This window comes from Pseudophryne corroboree, chromosome 2 (assembly GCF_028390025.1).
Source record: "Pseudophryne corroboree isolate aPseCor3 chromosome 2, aPseCor3.hap2, whole genome shotgun sequence".
In the NCBI taxonomy this organism is placed as follows: domain Eukaryota; kingdom Metazoa; phylum Chordata; class Amphibia; order Anura; family Myobatrachidae; genus Pseudophryne; species Pseudophryne corroboree.
This window is the reverse complement of record NC_086445.1, coordinates 375,907,165-375,933,644: the sequence shown is the minus strand read 5'-3', so window position 1 is coordinate 375,933,644 and position 26,480 is coordinate 375,907,165. Positions and strand designations below refer to the sequence as shown.

The following is a 26,480-nucleotide window of genomic DNA, read 5'->3' as shown; positions in this document are numbered from 1 at the left end:
ATGCGCTGGGAATCCTCCCCTAGGGTAGATAAAGCTCTGACACGCTTATCTAAGAAGGTGGCCCTGCCGTCACAGGATACGGCCTCCCTAAAGGATCCTGCCGATAGGAAGCAGGAAAGTATCCTGAAGTCTGTTTATACACATTCAGGTACTCTACTGAGGCCGGCAATTGCGTCGGCCTGGATGTGTAGTGCTGTAGCAGCATGGACAGATAATCTGTCTGAGGAACTGGATACCTTAGACAAGGATACCATTTTACTGACCCTGGGGCATATAAAAGACGCTGTCCTATATATGAGGGATGCCCAGAGGGACATTTGCCTACTGGGCTCTAGAATAAATGCAATGTCAATTTCTGCCAGAAGGGTCCTGTGGACTCGGCAATGGACAGGTGATGCCGACTCCAAAAAGCACATGGAGGTTTTACCTTACAAGGGTGAGGAATTGTTTGGGGACGGTCTCTCGGACCTGGTTTCCACAGCTACGGCTGGGAAGTCAAATTTTTTGCCATATATTCCCTCACAGCCTAAGAAAGCACCGTATTACCAAATGCAGTCCTTTCGATCACAAAGAAGCAAGAAAGTCAGAGGTGCATCCTTTCTTGCCAGAGGCAGGAGTAGAGGAAAGAAGCTGCACCATACAGCTAGTTCCCAGGAACAGAAGTCCTCCCCGGCTTCCACTAAATCCACCGCATGACGCTGGGGCTCCACAGGTGGAGCCAGGAGCGGTGGGGGCGCGTCTCCGAAATTTCAGCCACCAGTGGGTTTGCTCACAGGTGGATCCCTGGGCTATACAGATTGTGTCTCAGGGATACAAGCTGGAATTCGAAGTGATGCCCCCTCACCGTTACCTCAAATTGGCCCTGCCAGCTTCCCCCATGGAAAGGGAAGTAGTGTTAGCGGCAATTCACAAGTTATATCTCCAGCAGGTGGTGGTAAAGGTTCCCCTCCTTCAACAGGGAAGGGGATACTATTCCACAATGTTTGTGGTACCGAAACCGGACGGTTCGGTCAGACCCATATTGAATTTAAAGTCCCTGAACATTTATCTGAAAAGATTCAAGTTCAAAATGGAATCGCTTTGAGCGGTCATTGCAAGCCTGAAAGAGGGGGATTTTTTGGTGTATCTGGACATCAAGGATGCTTACTTGCATGTCCCCATTTATCCACCTCATCAGGAGTACCTCAGATTTGTGGTACAGGACTGTCATTACCAATTCCAGACGTTGCCGTTTGGGCTCTCCATGGCACCGAGAATATTTACCAAGGTAATGGCAGAAATGATGGTGATCCTGAGAAAGCAAGGAGTCACAGTTATCCCATACTTGGACGATATCCTCATAAAGGCGAGGTCCAGAGAGCAGTTGCTGATCAGCGTAGCACACTCTCAGGAAGTGTTGCAGCAGCATGGCTGGATTCTGAATATCCCAAAGTCGCAGCTGATTCCTACGACGCGTCTGCCCTTTCTGGGCATGATTCTGGACACAGACCAGAAGAAGGTGTTTCTCCCGGCGGAGAAGGCTCAGGAGCTCGTGACTCTAGTCAGAGACCTCTTAAAACCGAAACAGGTGTCGGTGCATCACTGCACGCGAGTCCTGGGAAAGATGGTGGCATCGTACGAAGCCATTCCCTTCGGCAGGTTCCATGCGAGGATCTTTCAGTGGGATCTGTTGGACAAGTGGTCCGGATCGCATCTTCAGATGCATCGGCTGATCACCCTGTCCCCGAGGGCCAGGGTGTCTCTTCTGTGGTGGCTGCAGAATGCTCACCTTCTCGAGGGCCGCAGATTCGGCATACAGGACTGGGTCCTGGTGACCACGGATGCGAGCCTCCGAGGATGGGGGGCAGTCACTCAGGGAAGAAACTTCCAAGGGTTGTGGTCAAGTCAGGAGGCTTGTCTGCACATAAATATCCTGGAACTAAGGGCCATATACAACGCCCTGAGTCAAGCGGAGCCTCTGCTTCGAAACCAACCGGTGCTGATTCAGTCAGACAACATCACCGCAGTGGCTCATGTAAACCGCCAGGGCGGCACAAGAAGCAGAGTGGCAATGGCGGAAGCCACCAGAATTCTTCGTTGGGCGGAGGATCACGTGCAAGCACTGTCAGCAGTGTTCATTCCGGGAGTGGACAACTGGGAAGCAGACTTCCTCAGCAGGCACGACCTCCACCCGGGAGAGTGGGGACTTCATCACGAAGTCTTCACTCAGATTACAAATCGATGGGAACTGCCACAGGTGGACATGATGGCATCCCGTCTCAACAAAAAGCTACAAAGGTATTGCGCCAGGTCAAGAGACCCTCAAGCGATAGCTGTGGACGCACTAGTAACACCGTGGGTGTTCCAGTCGGTCTATGTGTTTCCTCATCTTCCTCTCATACCCAAGGTGCTGAGAATCGTAAGAAAAAGAGGAGTGAGAACAATACTCATTGTTCCGGATTGGCCAAGAAGGACTTGGTACCCGGAACTGCAAGAAATGCTCACAGAGGACCTATGGCCTCTGCCTCTCAGACAGGACCTGTTGCAACAGGGGCCCTGTCTGTTCCAAGACTTACCGCGGCTGCGTTTGACGGCATGGTGGTTGAACGCAGGATCCTAGCGGAAAAAGGCATTCCGGATTAAGTTATTCCTACGCTGATAAAGGCTAGGAAGGACGTGACAGCAAAACACTATCACCGCATATGGCGAAAATATGTTGCCTGGTGTGAGGCCAGGAAGGCCCCTACAGAGGAATTCCAGCTGGGCCGGTTCCTGCATTCCTACAGTCTGGAGTGACTATGGGCTTGAAGTGGGGTCCATAAAGGTCCAGATTTCGGCCCTATCCATTTTCTTTCAAAAGGAACTGGCTTCTCTTCCTGAAGTTCAGATGTTTGTTAAGGAAGTGCTGCATATTCAGCCCCCTTTTGTGCCACCAGTGGCACCTTGGGATCTCAACGTGGTGTTGGGTTTCCTGAAATCCCACTGGTTTGAGCCACTTAAGACCGTGGAGCTAAAGTATCTCACGTGGAAGGTGGTCATGCTATTGGCCTTAGCTTCGGCTAGGCGTGTGTCAGAATTGGCGGCTTTGTCATGTAAAAGCCCCTATCTGGTTTTCCATATGGACAGGGCAGAATTACGGACTCGTCCGCAATTTCTGCCGAAGGTGGTGTCATCTTTTCATTTGAACCAACCTATTGTGGTGCCTGCGGCTACTCGTGACTTGGAGGATTCCAAGTTGCTTGATGTAGTCAGGGCTTTGAAGATCTATGTAGCCAGGACGGCTGGAGTCAGGAAAACTGACTCGCTGTTTATCCTGTATGCATCCAACAAGCTGGGTGCTCCTGCTTCAAAGCAAACCATTGCTCGCTGGATCTGTAACACGATTCAGCAGGCTCATTCTGCGGCTGGATTGCCGCATCCAAAATCAGTGAAAGCCCATTCCACAAGGAAAGTGGGCTCTTCTTGGGCGGCTGCTCGAGGGGTCTCGGCATTACAGCTTTGCCGAGCAGCTACTTGGTCGGGTTCAAACACATTTGCAAAGTTCTACAAGTTTGATACCCTGGCTGAGGAGGACCTTGTGTTTGCCCATTCGGTGCTGCAGAGTCATCCGCACTCTCCCGCCCATTTGAGAGCTTTGGTATAATCCCCATGGTCCTTACGGAGTCCCCAGCATCCACTAGGACGTTAGAGAAAATAAGATTTTACTCACCGGTAAATCTATTTCTCGTAGTCCGTAGTGGATGCTGGGCGCCCGACCCAAGTGCGGACTTTCTGCAATACGTGTATATAGTTATTGCTTAATAAAGGGTTATGTTATGGTGGCATCCATTGTTTGATGCTCTGTTGTTGTTCATACTGTTGACTGGGTAAGTTTATCACAAGTTATACGGTGTGATTGGTGTGGCTGGTATGAGTCTTACCCTGGATTCCAAAATCCTTTCCTCGTAATGTCAGCTCTTCCGGGCACAGTTTCCTTAACTGAGGTCTGGAGTAGGGGCATAGAGGGAGGAGCCAGTGCACACCAGTAGTACTAAATCTTTCTTAGAGTGCCCAGTCTCCTACGGAGCCCGTCTATTCCCCATGGTCCTTACGGAGTCCCCAGCATCCACTACGGACTACCGAGAAATAGATTTACCGGTGAGTAAAATCTTATTTTTATAATTGTACCACTAGCTGGTTGTCGAAAACTCCTACTTGTCCTGAACCCAGCTGCTAAAGAGACCATACTGCAGCAGGGAATGCCTAATTTCTCTCCCTTCAAGGAAAAACTATTTTTCTTGTTAAGGATGTATGGGCTTGAGGCTTCTTCGGCCAAAGAATGTAGGGTTACCCAAAAACATTTTTTAATGTTTGCCAAAGTTACCTATTCTCTTATTGCAGACACAACAGCTGATAATAACCCTCCTATAGCCCTGTCGGGGAATTCCTATTCCACACACACTGGTATTGTTCTCAATTTATATTTCTGAATTCTCTTTTGTGACCTTTATGTATTAACTGCCTTGGTGGTCAATGTATTTAATTCTTTGTTTATACACATTTACCTGTTTATTATCTGTGCAGGACACCAACGTGACATTATGTCTCTTCATAATTGTATTATTATGACAATGTACACTGGGGATTATTCAGAGATGAATGCAGATCTGGCTTTTTTTTTAGTCCAGCCCCGTTCGTCCCGCCCTCCCAACGCTGTCATTCACATTGCGGTCGCCTCCATCTGTGTTGCGACCGCAATGTGTGTGGCCGCTGTGCATGCGCAAAGTGCCGATATCGTCAATCTACGCTGCGAGCCGCATTAGCAGCGGGGTCTGAATGACCCTCACTGTTTGGATCTTTGTTCATACTACTTCAGAATCTATAAAACAACTTTAAAAAAATGGTACCTCTTATGTTACATAATTTCTATAATGCTTGCAACACTGCATCTAGTTGCTGAGAAGTTGCAAAGGCAAATTAAACTCTTGGCTGCATGAAAAGGGGGATAAATGCATGTGATGCAAACATAATATTTCCGTTGTACAGTAAGTCATTAGTTAGACCACATCTTAAATCTGTTGTGAGATTGTGATTCAGCATTTGAACTTGTTGTTTCACCTGATATCACCAGTCCAAACTTCAATTGATGTAACAAAGTTCAAACTCTAAATTACACTGGCACATCAGTGAGAATCACAGTACCCAATGTCCAATTCAGATCTCTATATAGCAGTCTAGAGTGCATATGTAATAGGGTCCGAGTTTGCCAGAGGTGTGGGATGCCGGGTGATCTTGGACATTTTTGTAAAGCGGAAATCATTTACAAAACATGGTTTTGCCTTGTAAATTATTGCCGCTTTACAAAAAACTTCTGCGATTGCCCGGCATCCCGCACCTCCGGCAAACTCAGACCCTGTTACATATGCCCCAATTACTGAGATTACAATTCATTATTCTAGGGTGGTTGGTGGACAGGCCTATACTGTATCTGCGGGCTACATTAACTTTATAAAAATATGGTTTTCTATTGTATGGATGGCGTTAACCAATTACTGAGTGGCTATAATCACTGGTATAAAAGGGAATTATTAATTAACTGAAAAGAAGAAACCCAGCATTAGGCAGAAATAACTGACCACTAAGCTATTCATATAAACATGATTCTTGGTTACTCAGAAGTAAAGTACTTTTTTGTTTTATTTTCACAAATTTTTGTCTGTTTTAGGGAGACCCGCTATGGAGTGCGAGACTTCTTCATACTAACCCTCAAGCAATTAAAAATGTACACACCAAGTAAGTATATATACCTGTGTACTTGTACATTTCTCCTTCAATTATATATAGGTAGACTGGAGTTGACTTGTATTTAAGTACTTTGGACCTCATTCAGTAAGGATTGCAAAATTTGCGAATTTCAATCTAGACGAATATCATAGCATAGCGTTCGCATTGCGCATGTGTGAGTAAAAATAGCGACAGAAATTGTGTACACATCCTGATTGCAATGCAGCTGTTGTTTGACAGGAAACCAGGGTTTCTTGGAGGAAACCTGCTGTTTTCTGGGTGTGTCTGAAAAAATGCAGGCGTGCCCAGGCGTTTTTAAGGAGGGCCTCTGATGTCAGCAGTGACCATTTCCAGTCTCTGCTGCGAAAGTAAAAAATAAATAATAATGATGCTTGTCCGATGGTCTCTCCATCATCTTTACACTGGGGATGGGACTACTGGGAGGAGTGGGTGCTGCTGGAAGATGTAGTTCTCCCAGCTGCTGCCTCCAGGAGGGGGTAACACACACACATGGGTATTACACACACACACTCACATTTCAATCACACACACCTCACAAATTCGCTGCTGCTGCAGGAGTCCGGATTCCGATGCTGGAGGACAAGACACCACTTTGGAAGGTGAGTAATTAATTTTCCTTCTTCTATGAGGCGCAAATGTTCCTTAATTAATAGTCCAACATTCCTAATAATTTGAAATCTTTGTTAATGAGTTGGACAAACCTAGTATGCATAACACAAACGTTGCAACCGTACCTTAGACAATAATGCGTTATTACACATTGTGCATATGCTGGTTTATTCAATGCTATGATTTCATCTCCAACAGTACTAAATGTTAATTTACTATTTTATAAATATCTAATAATGTTAGTTTACAGCAGGGCTGGATTTCCAGCAAGGCAACCTAAGCACCTGCCTAGGACCCAAGGGACCCGCCACCCGTGGATGGGCCGCACAAAATCCTGCCCCCAAATGATCAGTTCCTAGAGGAGCTCTCTCCCTCGGTCAGTCAGAAACTTCAGTACTGTCTCTGCTCAGTTACCCCGCTCAGTGTCCCTCAGACCCCGTTGCTTCCCGCTCAGTGTCCCTCTGCCTCTGCTGCTCCCTACTCAGTGTCCCTCTGCTTCCGCTGCTCAGTGTCCCTCAGCCTCCACTTGGTGGTGATGTCGGACGGGCGAGATGACGTTGCAGTGCAGAACGCTGCAGACCCCTCGGTGCCGCAGAAGTACTGTCACTGGTGGTGCTGCTGCTGCTGGAAGATGGCGGAGATGCCCCTGCTTCCCTGGAGGCTGCTGTGGAGGAGAAGAGCATCCTGGAGCAGATGAGAAAGTTCCTATCTGACCGGCGGGTGCACACAGAAAAGTGAGGGCCCCTGACCCTTGCTGGCTGTGATCCCTGCCACTGGTGTCAGTGGATGGGGGTGGCCTCTGTCAGGGCACTAGAGGGCCTGGCTGGACCCAGGCACTTTTTTTTTTTGGGGGGGGGGGGGGGGGGGGGGAGTGGCCTAATCACAGGAGGTGTGGCCATGCGCCCTTAGAAAATTATAAAGAAAACATTGTATTTTTTTTTTTTAAATCAAGTACTTTTTTATTTGGTTTTTTGACATTTATACATAACTCAAAACAAACATCAGCATTCTATTGACTGTAACAATTGCCATCAATAAAAATTATATATGTTAAAGTTCAACATGTAGTGTGCGTCAATTATATTCACTTAAGGTTTCTTATCAAACGATATCTATGTAAAGAAGGACTAGGTGTCCAGTGTCGGTCTGGCCAGCCTTGTGCTGCACCAGCGGTCCCACTTCTCTGTAAATTGAGAGGAGGAACCCCTTATCCTATACATATATCTCTCGTGTCGTATTACTGAATTTACTAACGCCCTCCACTGCTCCACCCTAGGCATGTCAGCTGAGAACCAAACCCTGGCAATGACAACCCTCGCCAGCGTAGTAAGACACAGGACATACTTGTACAATACCACAGAGTGTGTTTCCTCAAGATCTAATCCAAACAGGCATAGGCCGGGGTCCAATACGGGGAGGGATGGGGCAGTCATGGTTATATCGCCCCATACCTTACACCAGAAAAGGGAAATTGCAGGGCAGTCCCATAACAAATGCCAGAATCCGGCATCGGTCTCCCGGCATCTGGGGCAGCAAGCGTTATCTCTAAGACCAGCCCTCTGCATAGTGACAGGAGTTCGATACACCCTGTGCAGAATGTAGAAAAAGACTTGTTTATATCGTATACATGGCGTAGTATATTTAATGGAGCCCAGGATCTGGATCCACTGCTCCTGGGATAGAGGTCCCAAATCAGTCTCCCATTTGATGCGAAGTGTATTCAAATGATCATGACCATATTTGTTATTCAAAGCAGTATATATGACAGATATTTTTCCCCTTCGACTAAGAGAGGTGAGCAACGACTTAACGGGTGAATCTGCAATTGGAGGTGGGCCATGAGGAAACTGGGTCTGCACAGCGTGTCTAAGTTGAAAGTACCGAAACAAGGCTGTGTTAGGTATATCAAATTCGAGTTTCAATTGCTGAAAAGACTTGAGCACTCCATCTTGGTAGAGTTGTTTTAGAGATATTACACCCTTAGTTATCCAAATATTATCTGGAGATATCTTGTACAGCTCTGAATACGTACTATTAAACCATAGCGGAGTATTGGCGTCTTGCCCCTCCCAATCATATAGAGTATGTGCATAGCGCCAGATTAGCAAGGCTTGGCGTAACAAGGGAGGCAAACCAGAAGCCGCACGGCCAGAAAGAAGGAGTTGAAGAGGAGAAAAGGAGAAAGCAGGAGAGCACCTCGCCCGCTCAGCCAGAAGACCCCCCATTGTTGGATCCAAGGAATCTCCAGTCCATTCACCAAGCTGGGACATTTGTGCTGCTACGTAATATAGTCTCAGATTGGGAAGACTCGCACCCCCCGAGAGTTGTGATCTACTCAGCGTTTTAATAGAGACTCTTGCTGGTTTATTACCCCATATAAATGAGGACATAACGCCCTCAATTACAGTGAAGACTTTTTTCGGGAGGTAGACCGGAGAGTTATGTAGGGCATATAGGAACTTTGGCTGCATTATCATTTTGAATAAATTAACCCGACCCAGGATAGACAGTGGTAGCTTTTTCCAGCTATGAGCCCTTTCTTTAAATGACATCGTAATGGGGTCGATATTTTGGGCCACATAACTACGTGCCATAGGGGTGATCCAGATACCCAAGTATTTAAACCGCAGCGTCCACTGCAAGGGGTACGCCCCCCGGGTATTTTCAGGGAGAAAACCAGACAAGGGAAAAATATGCGATTTATCCCAGTTGATCAGTAAACCAGAAAATACTCCAAATTCCTCCACTACCCGCAGCAAAGCCTGCAAGGAGTCCTCAGAGTCCTGCAAGAAAAGGAGCATATCGTCTGCATACAGGGCCACAACATCCACATGATCCCCAACCTTAATACCCCTAATCTCGTCTTTAGATCGCAGCAAGGCGGCCAACGGTTCCACGGCAACAGCGAACAGCGCAGGGGATAGGGGGCAACCCTGTCGAGTGCCCCTCCCCAACGCAAACATCTCCGACGTGAAACCATTGGCCGTCACACGGGCCACAGGCAAAAAATACAATAACTGGAGAAATTTAATAAAACGAGGGCCAAAAGCAAACTTCTCCAGTACCCCCCATAAATATGTCCACTCCACTGAGTCGAATGCTTTGGCTGCATCTAGAGACACCACCACCGCATCCAACTCCCCCAGATCACGCCTCTGCAGATGACAAAACAGTCTACGTAAATTTTGGGCAGTTGATTTACCTGGCATAAATCCCGTCTGGTCCGGGTGAATGATTGTTGTAATAACTAAGTTCAATCTAGATGCCAAGATCTTTGCTAGTATCTTGACATCCGTATTGAGGAGGGAAATAGGTCTGTAAGATTCGGGGCGTAGGGGGTCTTTCCCCGGTTTCAGCAAGACAATTATATTTGCCTCGGCCATAGAGCGAGGGAGAGTCCCGCCCTCCAGCAATAGGTCGAACAATTGTAAAAGATAAGGGGCAAAAAAGCTACTAAATTTCTTATAGACTTCACCCGGAAGTCCATCACAACCCGGTGCCTTAGACGCTGGGAGGGACAGGATCGCAGCGTTCACCTCCTCCAGAGTAATTGGTGCATCTAGAGCCCCAGAGTCTTCCCGGGACAGACAGGGCAAATCCAACCGAGCCAAATAGTCCCTCAATTGATCATTGGAGTAAGTGGCTCGGGATGTATATAGCGAGGAATAGTAACTACGAAATGTCTCAGACACCGCCGAGCCAGAGTAACACATCTGGCTGTCAGAGTTCCTCACACATTGAATCATTGTTCTAGTAGATTCTGACCGAGCCAGAAAAGCTAAATAACTGCCATTCATCTCCGCCTGAAAATAGTGTGCATGTCCCGCAAAAAGGAGTCTACGCCTGGACTTCTCAAATAAGCAATCGGACCACTCTCCTTGTGCGTCTCGCCACAACAGTTCATCAGAACGTAAATGGGTAGCTATATATTGGGATTCCAATTGCTGGCATAGGGCCTCCAGTCTTATTTCCTCCTTTTTACTAGATAATTTAACCTCAGATATTCGTTTTATAAAGGAGCCCCGCTGGAACGCTTTGAAAGCGTCATGTTTGACCGCCAGTTCGGTGCAAGACAGATTACAAACCTGGAACCCCTCCCAGGCATCCACCAAATCCGCACCCTCCCCTATTAAGGTTAACCAGAAGGGATTAAGTTTCCACATTTTTGCACCGCGCTCCCAACCAACACTAACTGTAAGTGATACAGGAGAGTGATCCGATATACCCCTAGGAAGATAGTCCACCGCCAACACATCAGGGGACAAGTCAGGAGAGATCAAGATCAAATCAATGCGAGAGAAGGCATGGTAGGTAGCGGAGTGGCAGGAGAACTGAGTAGCCGTGGGATTGCGACTCCTCCATACATCCACCAACCCCAGTTCCCCCACCAGTCGTGCAAATGGAGTAGGGGATACAGAAGGGGAGGGAGAAGCAACCGACTCTCTCCATCTGTCCAGGGCATGATCCATCAGATTGTTAAAATCCCCCAAGCATATCACTGGGGTAGCAGGGGATTGGGCTAGAAATCGGGCAGCATGACGCAGAACCTCATTGTTATATGGCGGGGGAACATAGACAGCCAAAACGTGGAATAGTCTACGATTAATATGTGCGCGCAAGAAGACGTATCTGCCATATTGATCTGTTTCACAGACGTCTAGGTGAAATTGTATAGATTTTCTAATTAGTACAGAGACACCCCTAGCGCTACCTGAAAAAGTGGAGTGGTAGACATGACTAATCCAGGGTTTCTTAAGTGCCAACACCCTACTTCCAAACAAATGGGTTTCAGAAAGACAAATTATGTCTGCCTGGTATTTTTTAACCTGAGTCAAGATCAACGCTCTCTTAATCTTTTCGTTCAAACCCCTGACGTTCCAGCTGAGCAGACGAAGCCCCTTAGAATCAGCAGACATAGAAAGTAGGTGAGAAAAGGGTGGCAGGATATAAAAGAGAGACAAATATCAGAGCCCGGGTCGCAGAGCAGTGCAGGTTGTGAATAGGGACACCCAGTCCCCCCATGTCCCTGGAAACATAGGAAATCAAAGCAATATCGTTCGCAAACATCGCAGCATAACAGAGCGCACACATAAGCAAAAATTGATGGCATGAAAAAAAACAAACTAACCCCCCCCACACCCACCCTGTATCACCTTGGAAACTTAAGGTATACCTGGATCCCATAACTCCCACCAAATTAACTAAACTAAGGGATAGGGGCCTAACCAAGAACCCAAAGAAAAGCCCCTACACTATCTTCGGCATAGGCTCTCCACAGAATACCGATAGAAGTAGTGCCCTAACCCTGAAAAAACATATCTAGCAGCGTACCCCAACATAAAATAGGGGGAAAACACGAGAACCAACATCAATATTAGGCTGCCCTACATTGCCCCATCAAAACATTGCATATGAACCACAGTGTGACTATCATAATAAGAAAAATGAGACAATTAGGCTTAGTATTAAGAGAGCAATAAATCAACAATTGTGCAGTAACACGTCATCAAGGAGGGTGAGGCTGTCGTTCCAGCCATGCAGCAGCATCTTGAGGAGTTGAGAAAAAGTGAGTGGTGTTAGCGGACACCACTCGCAGCCTGGCCGGAAACAGCATAGAGTACTGTATATTACGATCACGGAGCTGACGTTTGATATGCAGAAACTGTGATCTACTCTTTTGCACCTCCAGAGCAAAATCAGGGAAAACGGATATATTATGTCCATCCAGTTGGAGAGGGCCCTGCGTCCGGGCCAGACGGAGTATAGCGTCACGGTCCTTAAAATGTAGGAAACGGGCAATAAATGTTCTAGACGGAGCCCCGGGTGGCGGCATCTTAGGCGGGAGTCTGTGTGCTCTTTCCACTGCAAATTGAGAGGTAAATGCTTCCCTGCCCAATACACCAATAAGCCAAGTTTCCAGAAATAATTCCGGGGAGGTGCCTTCCGCTCTTTCAGGGAGCCCAACAAAACGAATGTTGTTGCGCCGCAGTCTCCCCTCTATATCGGAAATTTTAGCCTGCATAGATACCATCTGGGTAGACAGGTCGGCCACTTTCGTCTGTAGGGGTGACGTATTATCTTCCAGAGTCGATATCCGATGTTCAGTTTCACCCACTCTTTCCCGGATTTTCTGTAGATCTTGTCTAAGCGGAGAGACGTCCGCCTGCACCTGCCCAATTCTGTCTGTGACCCTCTGTTCAGACGCAGAGATGGCCTGTAGTATTTGCTGGGTAGAGTGTACTTGCTCAGCGGGATCAGAGGCAGCAACCTCTGTCGCAGGCGAGGATGGGTCAGTGTCACCCTGCTTTGTCGAATGAGAGGGCTGCGACCTAGCATATTTCTCTAGTTTCGCAGCGGCGTTAGCCGCGTTATGACCTCCTTTCACCATTGCAGCACTGGGCGCGGAGTCAGGATATTACAGCAAAAAAGTCTCCAATCAGTATGGGGTCAGCACCGGGGGCCGCCTGGGTCAGGCAGATATGATAAACAATAATATAGCAGGGCAGAGTATGCTTATGGGCACACTGCAGAGTATTCTGTGTACAAGGAGTATTCCTGCATGGAAGCTGATTTATGGGCACAAGTGTGGCTATTGCAGAGATGCAGGAAGCGTTCACAGAGAGTATTCTCCCTTTCTCCTTTTTTCACCTCTCCCCTCTCTGCAGCTATATGTATTTCTTAGTATATGTGGGGAGGAACCATACACAGGGAATCTCTCTGTATATAACTATTAAGCCCAGGAGGGAGAGAGAGGGGCAGCCCCAGCCGCAGCTCACTCCGCCGTACGGCACCTCAGGACGGAGAGGATATCAGGTGCAGGGAGAAGAATGTGAGCCTGCAAGATGGCGGTTTTCGCGGGCTTTCCTGCCCGCACTCACCCGTCCGCAGCACCTCCGCGGGATTCCAGGCAAGTGCTGCCGCGATATGCCCGCCAGTCAGAGCCTCTCCTGTCTCGGTCCCCCGGCCGGAGGATCAGGGCAAGTCCGCCGCTACAAGCGCCGTCACGCGCCGTCTCACAGAGAAGCAGGGAGCCGGGGCGGCCCGCCGGAGGTGTTAGATGCAGGGAGCCGCGCTGCACACCGGACCAGTGCGGGTATGTAGAGGGGCAGTATAACTTCTTGTGCCAGCTGGCAAGTCACAGGAGCCACGGGTTAGGGGATAAACGGATTATTAGACAGGATTTTTATGGAGAGCTAAATCTTCCCGCTGCTACTCCATGCCTGTCCAAGCCACGCCCGAAAACATTGTATTTTAAGCACCTCCTTGGCCACACTGCAGCCCAGCACACAGCAGCAGGTGAGACCTGGGCCCCTCCATCAGACCTGGGCCCAGGTAATTAGTGCCCCTCCCTCCTCTCTCTGTGCCACCGGGCCCTGTCCAGAAACCGCTCATTTCACATAGTGCCACTGTCTGGGATCCGCCCATTACATATAGTTTCCCTGTCCATGCACCAGCTATTTGTCCATAGTAAAAGGGAAGATCCAGTTGTAACTTAATTGTACACTATGAAAAATAAAAGTAAATAAAATATTTAATAATAGAAAAATAAATAAACATACATACATACATATAATCTTGCAGAAATGGGGACAAATAAATCCAAATATTAGTAGGGTACTCTGTGTTCATGTAGAGCACTACAAGAATATAACAGCAAACAAAAGCTACTAATAAATATATCAAACCATAAAATATCCACTAATATAAGATGGTACCGTATGCCAAATCTTTGCCGTTATAATAAAAGGTATACCTTTTCACAGATAAATAGCTAAAATACATAGGGTACACTCTGTTGTCCTTTAGAATAATATATCAAAATAGTGACCAAAGCAGATGTTGTATAATCAGTGAGGTGAAACTCCAACTGCAGAGATAATCACAGTGTAGTGTAAGTAGATAGTGTAGATAAATTCACTGCCACAGATACACATAATAGGTCTCACTAGACAGCGTATAGATATCAATCCCAGTGCATCGGACCTTGGAGCTACCTGCTGGGACCAATAATGCAGCTAGGACTGGGGCCCAGACATGCTGACCGGGGAGAAGCACGTGCGCACCAGTATACTCATGTGTTCTGGGATTTCCAATTGCTGTGGCTCAATGGGGTAGCAAGCGAGCTGTCCAGCTTGTGGTGGCCCGATGTATATGAAACAATAAATATTCCCACATGAAAGCAGTGATAAAACAAGTCGCTGGGTGCAGATTGGACCCCCAACCACTGAAAGATACCGTATCTTGAAGACATCACGCTGATGCCACAGGAAGCTATGACATGTACAGAAGTACACGTGTACATTATACGTCTTTATGTATGCAGGCCTTGTAAAGCGCATAGAGCCCTTTGAAATGTTTATGCAGTGGGTGCTATCTTAGCTGTGTGGACTGGACACACCAATCTTTTTACAAAGTTTATCTTTCTTCTCACACCATATTATTCCCATTTAAAATATAATAAAGACATTTTGGTTTGATTGTTAAATAGAAATACTAGATCAAGTTTACATGGCTGTATTAGTGCTAGCAGTATGGAGAGACCTGGTATAGGTGGAAGTCTTTCTAATGCTACCAGTTCATGGCATCTTCTCTGTGTTAATGAAAGCTGGACCAGCTCTATACTTGCTAGCTAATAAGGCCAGTGTTGGCTATTCTACCACTAGAGCGTCCTATTCAAGATGTAGCTGTTAGACATAACCCTAAAGGGCAGACTGGATGGGCCATATAGTTCTTATCTGCCATCAAATTCTATGTTTCTATGAGCACTGTGCATGTGGCAGATATCACACAGCGCCATGATGTCGATTGGTGGACCCACCCGCCAACAGACCATTATGGCCAGCTAATCATGGATGAATTTGTCATTGTGGGCAAATTGTGTGCAAGGGGCACTAATACTGTGTGGATGTAATGTGTAAAGGGTACTACTACAGTGTGCATGTGATGTGCAAGGGGCACTGATATGTGGGCGGAAAGCAGTGCCAGATTAAGGACCACATGGGCCTGGAGCTGAAATTTATGAAGGGCCTATTGTGTACCACCGCAGGGGGTGTGACCAGCAACAGCGGGTTTGTGACTCATGCAGGGCCCGCCACACATTGTTCTTTGCCTGAGTCAAAGCCATTCTGGGTACTAGTGGTTCATTTACTAAAGGTTCTAAAAATGAAAATTGGTGATGTTGCCCATAGTAACCATTCAAATTCATTTCTCTAATGCATCCAAGAAAAATGATAGTCAGAATCTAATTGGTTGCTATGGGCAACATCACCACTTTTCATTTTTAGAACCTTTAGTAAATGTATCCCCTAGTGTCTGCGTGCTGTAGCAGATAAGCAGAGGCGCAGAATCAAATTTGCTGATTAGAGTATGGCACGTTTTAATTTTAAAGGCAACATTTTGGTTGCGACGCATCACTAGAGCTGTGTTGTGTATAATGAATTGTGCACTAAAGTGTGGTATTGTATTTATTTATGGGATGCAGTCAGCATGTCAACAATTCCAATGTCAGAAGCTATGATGTCAACATTTTTGAAATGTCAGCATGGACTATGTCAACTTCTGCAGAATATTGACATGTTCACAATGTCGGCATCAATGTTTCAGTCCCCTTCCGGACCATTTTCAAGACTGCCAATAATTAGTGCAGCCGATCTCAAGCCGACAAGTAAATGTCGGTACTTTTTGCTTTGAGAGCGGCTTGTGTAATTGTTGGTGGTCTTGAAATTGTTCCAGAAGTGCATCAAAGAGTTGACACTTTAGGTGAATATATAATTCATAGCCTTTGGTATCCGGTCTCTACGTCAGCCATGCTTAGGTCGACAGTCATTAGGTCGACATGGTCACTAGGTCGACATGGATAAAGGTCGACATGCATTTTTTTGGGGGGGTTATTATTTTTTAAACTTTTTCATATGTTACGATCCACGTGGACTACGATTGGGAATAGTAACCCGTGCCGAGCGCTGCGGTAGCGGAGCGAGGCACCTTGTCAGCCATGCGAGGGGACATGGTGCACTAACTGGGGTTCCCGGTCACTTTACGAAGAAAACAACAGCAATAAAAAAAAAAAACTCATGTCGACCTTTTTCCATGTCGACCTAATGACCGCGTCAACCTATTTCAGGTGTCGACCTAGTCGCTGTCGACTAATAGTGGTCGACCTAATGACTGATGACCCTATGATCCACACCCTAGCCCATGGGTCTTCAACCTGCGGCCCTCCAGCTGCTGTGGAACTACACATCCCAGCATGCCCTGCCTCAGTTTTAGCATACCTTAATAGCAAAACTGTGGCAGGGCATGCTGAGATGTGTAGTTTCACAGCAGCTGGAGGGCCGCAGGTTGAAGACCCATGCCCTAGCCTTTACTACAGCATGTGATGCAGGTTGTACTTTTTTTCTGGTGGTATTACATTTCCATTCTTTCTTCTATCTCCCTCACTCTATATCTATCTATATCTATCTATATATACACGCTGTCAGGCCTGGTGCAAGCCGCTCAGCAGGGTCTGCAAAGCAGGGAGGCGCCGGATGGGAGAGGCGCTCTCCTTGCTCTGTTTCTGTCGGCTGACGCTGCGCCTATCACACTATGACAAGCAGCGGCGCCAGCAACTTGAAGCGTGGCACCCAACACCCGTCAAAGTCAACACCCCCCCTTCGGCTGAGTGTGAGGGCAGTGACGCTGAGGGGGAGTTAGAGGGAGGCTGAGGGCAGGGGCTCTGAAGGGGGACTTACAGGGAGGGTGAGTGCAGGGATGCTGAGGGAGAGTTACAGGGAGGGTGAGGGCAGGGATGCTGAGGGAGAATTACAGGGAGGGTGAGGGCAGGGACGCTGAGGGAGAGTTACAGGGAGGGTGAGGGCAGGGACGCTGAGGGAGAGTTACAGGGAGGGTGAGTGCAGGGATGCTGAGGGAGAGTGAGGGTGAGGGCAGGGGCTCTGAGGGGGGACTTACAGGGAGGGTGAGGGCAGGGACGCTGAGGGAGAGTTACAGGGAGGGTGAGGGCAGGGACGCTGAGGGAGAGTTACAGGGAGGGTGAGGACAGGGACGCTGAGGGAGAGTTACAGGGAGGGTGAGGACAGGGACGCTGAGGGAGAGTTACAGGGAGGGTGAGGGCAGGGACGCTGAGGGAGAGTTACAGGGAGGGTGAGGGCAGGGACGCTGAGGGAGAGTTACAGGGAGGGTGAGGGCAGGGACGCTGAGGGAGAGTTACAGGGAGGGTGAGGGCAGGGACGCTGAGGGAGAGTTACAGGGAGGGTGAGGGCAGGGACGCTGAGGGGGAGTTGGAGGGAGGGTGAGTGCAGGGACGCTGAGGGGGAGTTGGAGGGAGGGTGAGTGCAGGAATGCTGAGGGGGAGTTGGAGGGAGGGTGAGGGCAGGGACGCTAACGGGGTGTTAGAGGGAGGGTAAATTGAAATGAGATAAAGCTCAAAAAAATTAAACAATAACAACTATGGGCCTCACATATGCCTTACAACAAAAGACTGTACACATTAATAACAAAACCCCATATTTGTATAAACATAGTCAACATGGCACCCCACAACAGCTTACACAGTACCTAGTAAACGGCTGAGAGACACCCCCAGAAGATTTACAGGATATTGCTCCAGTTTCCCATCCCATAGCAGGAGGTGCAGAGCCGGTGGCAGGTAGTAAAGGTCCATCTAACGAGAGTGATCAAACAGGGGGACGGGGCCAAATGCCAAAATCTTCCCAGTGAGGAGCCTTGGCCAATCCGCACCTAGGATGTTAGCTGGCCCGTGCCTATTCTCCGTCACCTTTGCTCCAGGGCAGTGGGGATTGGGAGCCACATCCGGGAATACAGCAGCTCCCAGGGCTGTAGTGTGCTACTGCTGCTGTACTGTCCGTGCCCTGAGCCTGCTGCCCTGAGCGCCGGCACTGGATGCTCATAATTGTCCGTGGTTGCTCTCGGGCCCGAGTATCCACGGAATCTGCACCTATGCCACACACACACACACACACACACACACACACACACACACACAGTTCCCCCAGTCCCTACACACACACACATACACAGCCTGCCCCCCCCCCCCTCCCAGACGAGGCTGAAGTTAGCTTCTTATTCGGCCTGCCCCCCCCCCCAGTCCCTACACTCACACACATATACAGACGAGGCTGAAGTTAGCTTCTTATTCGGCCTGTCCCCCCCCCCCCCAGTCCCCACACTTACACACATATACAGCCTGTTCCTCCCAGTCCCTACACATACACAGCCTGTTCCCCCTCCCCCCAATCCCTACACACACACACATACACAGCCTGTTCCCCCTCCCCCCCGTCCCTACACACACACATACACAGCCTGTTCCCCCTCCCCCCAATCCCTACACACACACACACACACACACACACACACAGCCTGTCCCGTCCCCCCCCGTCCTTACACACACACATACACAGCCTGTTCCTCCCAGTCCCTACACACACACATACACAGCCTGTTTCCAACCCCCCCCCCCCAGTCCCTACACACATACCCAGCCTGTTTCCACCCCCCCCCCCCCCAGTCCCTACACACATACACAGCCGGTTTCCAACATCCCCCCCCCCCACAGTCCCTACACACATACACAGCCTGTTTCCAACCCCCCCAGTCCCTACACACATACACAGCCTGTTTCCAACCCCCCCCCAGTCCCTACACACATACACAGCCTGTTTCCAACCCCCCCCCCAGTCCCTACACACATACACAGCCTGTTTCCAACACCCCCCAGTCCCTACACACATACACAGCCTGTTTCCACCCCTCCCCCAGTCCCTACACACATACACAGCCTGTTTCCAACACCCCCCAGTCCCTACACACATACACAGCCTGTTTCCAACCCCCCCCCACAGTCCCTACACAGCCTGTTAACCCCCCCCCCCCCCCGTCCCTACAAATACACAGCCTGCCCTCCCCCAGTCCCTACATACACATATACAGCCTGTTCCCCCCAGCACCCCCCCCCCTTCCCATACACACAATACCCAACCCCTCCAGGCACCACACGCATGCACACACACACTCTGCTCGCCCGCCCCCCTCCCGCTTACCCCGTTTCTCCCAGTTACTGAGCAAGCCGGACACAGGAGAAGTAAGCAGGGGTCCATACAGACAGGGTTGATTCTATTTCGGAGTGGGAGAAGGGACCTTCTGACGTATCTAGGGGAGGAGACACGTCACCAGGGGGAGGAGCTACGGGCGAACAGGGTACCCGAAAAGTTCGCTCGCCACGCTTCGGGCTCGGTGGCTCACTCCGCTCCGCTTCGCTCGCCACCTGATTACTAAAGGTAATAGTTGGTGGCGTGGATAGTAGAGGAACTATCCCGCTGGCCTTGCTCCTCCTCCTTGTGTTGTGACTCCTCCCCCAGACGGAAAAGGTCCCTTAGCCCACTTGATTCTAGCATCTGCCATACAGACAGACCAGGCACAGTTGGGGGCGTGGCCTAATCACGGGTCCGTGACCACGCCCCTTTGAGAGGAAAAAATCCTACCATTCAGCAAGCAGCAGGAGCCGGCCTGAAAGTCACCCGACCTCCAGGAAGGCAAGTCCGCTGCTGGCTGCTGCTGTCTTGCGCGCTGGTGGGGCGGTGCTTGTGCCTTATCTCAAGAGGTGTAGGGGAAGGGGGTTGCAGTTTCAGGGGGCGGGACATCAGACAGCTACTGAACATGAAAACATTTTTTTCCTGTTTCCATCAGCAGGGCGCAGGGGAGCCTGTGGGCCTATTTTGAAGAGGGGGGCCTGGAGCTGCAGCTCCATCTGCCCCATTGTTAATCCGGCCCTGGCGGAAAGTGTAATAGGCACGACTTCTGTGTGGGCGTAATGTGTAAGGGGCACTACTACTGTGTATAAGGGGTACTACAGTGTGGCATAACATGAATAAGAGACACTACTGTGTTGCATTCGTGGGGCCAGGGTGTTAGGAATAGGGTATTAAGATTGGAGTAGCGGTTTGGGTTAGTGCATTAGGGTTAATTTAGGGGTTTGGGTTGGGGTATTAGGGTTGGTGTAGTGATTTGGGTTACGGTTAGTTTGGGGGGTAGGGTATTGGGGATAGAGCATTAGAGTTAGATTATTGAAAATATAGTGCTATGGATTGTTTGAGGGAGGGGTACCCCAAACTGGTATCTTGCCTAGGGCCTAATGAGGTCTAAATCCAGCTCTGGTTTACAGAGAAGTGTGATAATGTTACAACAATTTACTAAGCAGGTATTCAGTCAGCAAAGCGTAGTGAAGCAGTGATCAGTCAGTCTTTAGATGTACAAATATCTGAATTACAGTAACTCATACATCAATCCTGGGACATATTTTTATTTTGAAAAGCTATTATCTAGTGTTTTATCTAGTTGTATATTGTTTTTCAACATTATTGTCTAGAAAAACAACGGGGGCAGGGTAATGTAGGCAGAATGCAGTAAGGATGTGTTCACATGATTAAAAAAAGATGCAGACCCTGACAGAGACTCATATTGTATGTGCTTGTCCAAGTCATGTTATTTGTGGGTGTTTGAGAGCAGGTGCAAATACGCAGTGAGGATGATGACAGTTCCCAGCTCTAGCGAGCCACTTTTAATTGGCCGATTGTAAATACGCTGCCAAATATCATAGATGCTTTCTTTGTTGTTTGTGCATACATTATGTTTTCGTGTGAATGTTTTAGATACAATAAAAAATGATATCAAGAGAAACAGTGGGGCAGATGTATTAACCTGGAGAAGGCATTAGGAAGTGATAAACCAGTGATATGTGCAAGGTGATAAAAGCACCAGCCAATCAGCTCCAATATGTAAGTGAACAGTTAGGATCTGATTGGCTGGTGCCTTTATCACCTTGCACATATCACTGGTTTATCACTTCCTTATGCCTTCTCCAGGTTAATACATCTGCCCCAGTATCTGTTACGAGCTGCGGGAGCGGCTCGTCCTGGTAGCTGGTCCTGTCGACTGCCCGGCAACCAGGATGCTGCGTTGGGATGGCTGTCGGGGCTTTTAGCGGTTGCCTGGCAACTGGTGCAGCACAGCTCGATGGTCCTGGCTATCCCTAAGCAGCTGGGATGCTTCGCTGTATATGTGCAGCCACACAGGTGCACTAGGTTATGCGATTAGGATCGCTGGTTGGGACTCAGTGATTGGCTCTTGTTCGTGTTATTAGTCTGCCATCCCATTAACTCAATGCCAGTGATAGCTTTACACAAAAAGAAACAGAGAAGGATTGGACTTGAAGTGGCGTACTTAAACATTAAATTTATACATAAAATATAACTTTTATTAGAGTATATTTGTTAAAAAGACCTGTAGCTGTGAAATATTAAAACCAAAAACATATAAATTGACAAAACAAAGTGTGATATGTGTGAATAAAAACACACACTGTGCTAACTGTGTAGTGCTACACATATATAATATATTATAGGTACTATGACCCTTGAATCAAATTATATGTGTTAGGCTGAGTGCCCAATGGCGCTTTGAAGTCACTGATCAGTTGTACTAGATAGGCTTACTGAGGGTACTGTAAAGTGCAATATTCCAATAGAAAGCTCCCCTTCAGTTAGGGCGCTATGACCCCTCACTTATGTGCAATCATATGCTTGTACAGCTATGAGTCAGTGTTTATCCTCACTAGTGATCTCAATGTAACTAGCTGTTCTCAATCAGTTTACAGCAGGTAATATCTGAAGTCAGTATCACTTTAAGTGAATACTAAAGGGGTGACCTCTGTCTCGTCCCAGCACCCTAGTCCCTATTTCATCTGCTCTTGCTAATATCTAGTGATCACCTGACGATTGTATTAGCCCCTACTGTTCCGAGTATAAGACCTGGCGGTATCCTAAGTGCCGATGAGTGTGTCGTACTTTATGCTAACAGCAGTGATGTGCGGTGAGGTGAGGCAGAGCCTTTCCTGTCATACTTACATTTAAACCAGAGTTTTGACTGAATAAGATATATGAAAAATACTGATAATTTGTTTGAAATATCTTCTTTGCATTAGTCTAATAATTTTTATAGCACAAACTCTGGAGTAAAAAGTCTATGGCAGGTGAGACAGTGCCTCACCTGTGTATCCTTTCCACACATCTGTAATCAAAACTCTCCAGATTTCCAGGAGTTTATACTGCTGCACCTGTGTATAATGCCCAGATGTACCCTTTGGCTCATATATTGCATGTAAATCTGGCTCTGGGGTTAGCCAGTGCCTCATAAACCATTTAGCTCACCGCACGTCCATGGCTAACGGTGCAATTGGCAGCTTTTATTGACAGAAGACCTTTCTAGTGAGACTCTAGGGCCTTAGATAATTGCTTGGGTGTTTCATAACAATGTATTAGGCAGAGTTTCTACTTTTTATGGAAGCCTAACATCAAATGTGTATTTTGCTTTCACAAATGGTTAAAAATACAGGTATTAGTAGATTACCTTGGTCTAATATTGACTTGGCACATATGCTACAAGTGCTGACCTGCACTAATATTTTGATAATTGCAGCTTTGCATATTCCCGCAATTACAACATTTCTTGGTGAACGCAATTTACATCTGCAGTGTGAAGTGCAATTGCATCAGCCCCAATATCTCCAACAAGCATTAGTGTGTCCGTGTTAATGTTTTTCAGTTTCCTTAAGAGTGGGGCGGATGTACTGAGCACAGCAACCTATCAGGCAAGCATTGAAGGATTTAAAACCTATCTTGGGATGAATGGTGAAGAGGCAACAGAACTGTTTAATGTGGGAGTATGTTTAGCAAAAGAAGCTGTGGAAGAGTTCACCAAACAGTCCCCAGGTAATGTCAGTTAAAAAAAATTATTGTGTTGGACTAAGGCATGGATAGGCCAAACCAGCATATATTACAGTCAATATGTGGACACCACCAGAGCGACATACAGATGCGTCCTCATACATCTAGCCTCAATATGCCATGTAGCATGAAATGCCTGGTGAGAGTGAGCCGGCAGGTCCCATGCAACTCTGCTATTGTCAGGGGTCCTTTTTTTTTCCCCCCAGAAATTGTGTCTTAGTCACAACGCAATCAGACTAGGATGTATGAAGAGACTGCTGATTAATTTGATATATGACACTTGTATATTGTGTGTGACTGTATACGGAGCAGAACAGAACTTGTATTGGAAAACAGCTGCAGCTGCTATATTGTAGCACTTTGTGTACAGATTCAGAGGCTCAGCTGCACACACATATTCAAATATCATATATAAAATCAGTCCGCACAGTCTACTTGTACGTTCTAGTCGCATTGCGTTGTGACTAAATAGCATTTCTCTATCGTCCTAGTGGATGCTGGGGTTCCTGAAAGGACCATGGGGAATAGCGGCTCCGCAGGAGACAGGGCACAAAAAGTAAAGCTTTAGGATCAGGTGGTGTGCACTGGCTCCTCCCCCTATGACCCTCCTCCAAGCCAGTTAGATTTTTGTGCCCGGCCGAGAAGGGTGCAATCTAGGTGGCTCTCCTAAAGAGCTGCTTAGGAAAGTTTAGCTTAGGTTTTTTATTTTACAGTGAGTCCTGCTGGCAACAGGATCACTGCAACGAGGGACTTAGGGGAGAAGAAGTGAACTCACCTGCGTGCAGGATGGATTGGCTTCTTGGCTACTGGACATCAGCTCCAGAGGGACGATCACAGGTACAGCCTGGATGGTCACCGGAGCCTTGCCGCCGGCCCCCTTGCAGATGCTGAAGTAAGAAGAGGTCCAGAATCGGCGGCAGAAGACTCCTCAGTCTTCTAAAGGTAGCGCACAGCACTGCAGCTGTGCGCCATTTTCCTCTCAGCACACTTCACACGGCAGTCACTGAGGGTGCAGGGCGCTGGGAGGGGGGCGCCCTGGGAGGCAAATGAATACCTATTTTGGCTAAAAATACCTCACATATAGCCTCCGGAGGCTATATGGAGATATTTAACCCCTGCCAGAATCCGTTAAGAGCGGGAGACGAGGCCGCCGAAAAAGGGGCGGGGCCTATCTCCTCAGCACACAGCGCCATTTTCCCTCACAGAAAGGCTGGAGGGAAGGCTCCCAGGCTCTCCCCTGCACTGCACTACAGAAACAGGGTTAAAACAGAGAGGGGGGGCACTAATTTGGCGATATGCTTATATATATATTAAGATGCTATAAGGGAAAACACTTATATAAGGTTGTCCCTATATAATTATAGCGTTTTTGGTGTGTGCTGGCAAACTCTCCCTCTGTCTCTCCAAAGGGCTAGTGGGTCCTGTCCTCTATCAGAGCATTCCCTGTGTGTGTGCTGTGTGTCGGTACGTGTGTGTCGACAGGTAGGAGGACGATGTTGGTGAGGAGGCGGAGCAATTGCCTGTAATGGTGATGTCACTCTCTAGGGAGTCGACACCGGAATGGATGGCTTATTTAGGAAATTACGTGATAATGTCAACACGCTGCAAGGTCGGTTGACGACATGAGACGGCCGACAAACAATTAGTACGGTCCAGACGTCTCAAAAACACCGTCAAGGGTTTTAAAACGCCCGTTTACTTTAGTCGGTCGACACAGACACAGACAGGGACACTGAATCCAGTGTCGACGGTGAATAAACAAACGTATTCCTTATTAGGGCCACACGTTAAAGGCAATGAAGGAGGTGTTACGTATTTCTGATACTACAAGTACCACAAAAGAGGGTATTATGTGGGATGTGAAAAAACTACCATAGTTTTTCCTGAATCAGATAAATTAAATAAAGTGTGTGATGATGCGTGGGTTCCCCCCGATAGAAAATTATGGGCGGTATACCCTTTCCCGCCAGAAGTTAGGGCGCGTTGGGAAACACCCCTTAAGGTGGATAAGGCGCTCACACGCTTATCAAAACAAGTGGCGGTACCGTCTATAGATAGGGCCGTCCTCAAGGACCAGCTGACAAGGCTGGAAAATATAATAAAAAGTATATACACACATACTGGTGTTATACTGCGGCCAGCGATCGCCTCAGCCTGGATGTGCAGAGCTAGGGTGGCTTGGTCGGATTCCCTGACTAAAAATATTGATACCCTTGACAGGGACAGTATTTTATTGACTATAGAGCATTTCTATATATGCGAGATGCACAGAGGGATATTTGCACTCTGGCATCATGAATAAACGCGATGTCCATAACTGCCAGAAGATGTTATGGACACGACAGTGGTCAGGTGATGCAGATTCCAAACGGCACAGTATGGCCGTATAAAGGAAGAGGACTTGTTTGGGGTCGGTCCATCGGACCTGGTGGTCACGGCAACTGCTGGAAAATCCACCGTTTTTTACCCTAAGTCACATCTCTGCAGAAAAAGACACCGTCTTTTCAGCCTCAGTCCTCTCGTCCCTATAAGATCATATCTGCCCAGGGATAGAGGAAAAGGAAGAAGACTGCAACAGGCAGCCTATTCCCAGGAACAGAAGCGTTCCACCGCGTCTGACAAGTTCTCAGCATGGCGCTGAGACCGTACAGGACCCCTGGATCCTACAAGTAGTATCCCGGGGGTACAGATGGGAATGTCGAGATGTTTCCCCTTCGCAGGCTCCTGAAGTCTGCTTTACCAAGTCTCCCTCCGACAAGGAGGTAGTATGGGAAAAAATTCACAAGCTGTGTTCCCAGCAGGTGACAATTAAATTACCCCTCCTACTACAGAAAAGGGGTATTATTCCACACTATATTGTGGTACTGAAGCCAGAAGGCTAGGTGAGACTTATTCTAAAAATTTTTTTTTGAACACTTACAAAGGTTCAAATTAAGATGAAGTCACTCAGAGCAGTGATAACGAACCAGGAAGAAGGGGACTATATAGTGTCCCGGGACATCAGGGATGCTTACCTCTATGTCCCAAATTTGCCCTTCTCACTAAGGGTACCTCAGGTTCGTGGTGCAGAACTGTCACTATCAGTTTCAGACGCTGCCGTTTGGATTGTCCACGGCACCCCGGGGTCTTTACCAAGGTAATGGCCGAATTGATGATTCTTCTTCGAAGAAAAGGCGTCTTAATTATCCCTTACTTGGACGATCTCCTGATAGGGGCATAGTCCAGTGAACAGTTGGAGGTCGGAGTAGCACTATCTCGGATACTGCTACAATCAGCACGGGTGGATTCTAAATATTCCAAAATCGC

At 47.9% G+C, this 26,480-nt stretch overlaps 1 protein-coding gene across 2 annotated transcripts in view; it reads left to right on the top strand.

Moving 5' to 3' along the window:
• LOC135020888 (uncharacterized) overlaps positions 1-26,480 on the top strand; it is a 106,854-nt gene that overhangs the window by 13,212 nt on the left and 67,162 nt on the right. The window contains exons 2-3 of one of the 2 annotated variants that reach the window (XM_063953213.1): positions 5,684-5,751; positions 22,993-23,159. In XM_063953213.1, coding sequence (XP_063809283.1) covers positions 5,684-5,751; positions 22,993-23,159 — 235 coding nt within the window. Of the gene's footprint in view, positions 1-5,683; positions 5,752-21,301; positions 21,465-22,992; positions 23,160-26,480 lie in introns of those variants that run through there. The other variant, XM_063953214.1, reaches the window with a different exon arrangement.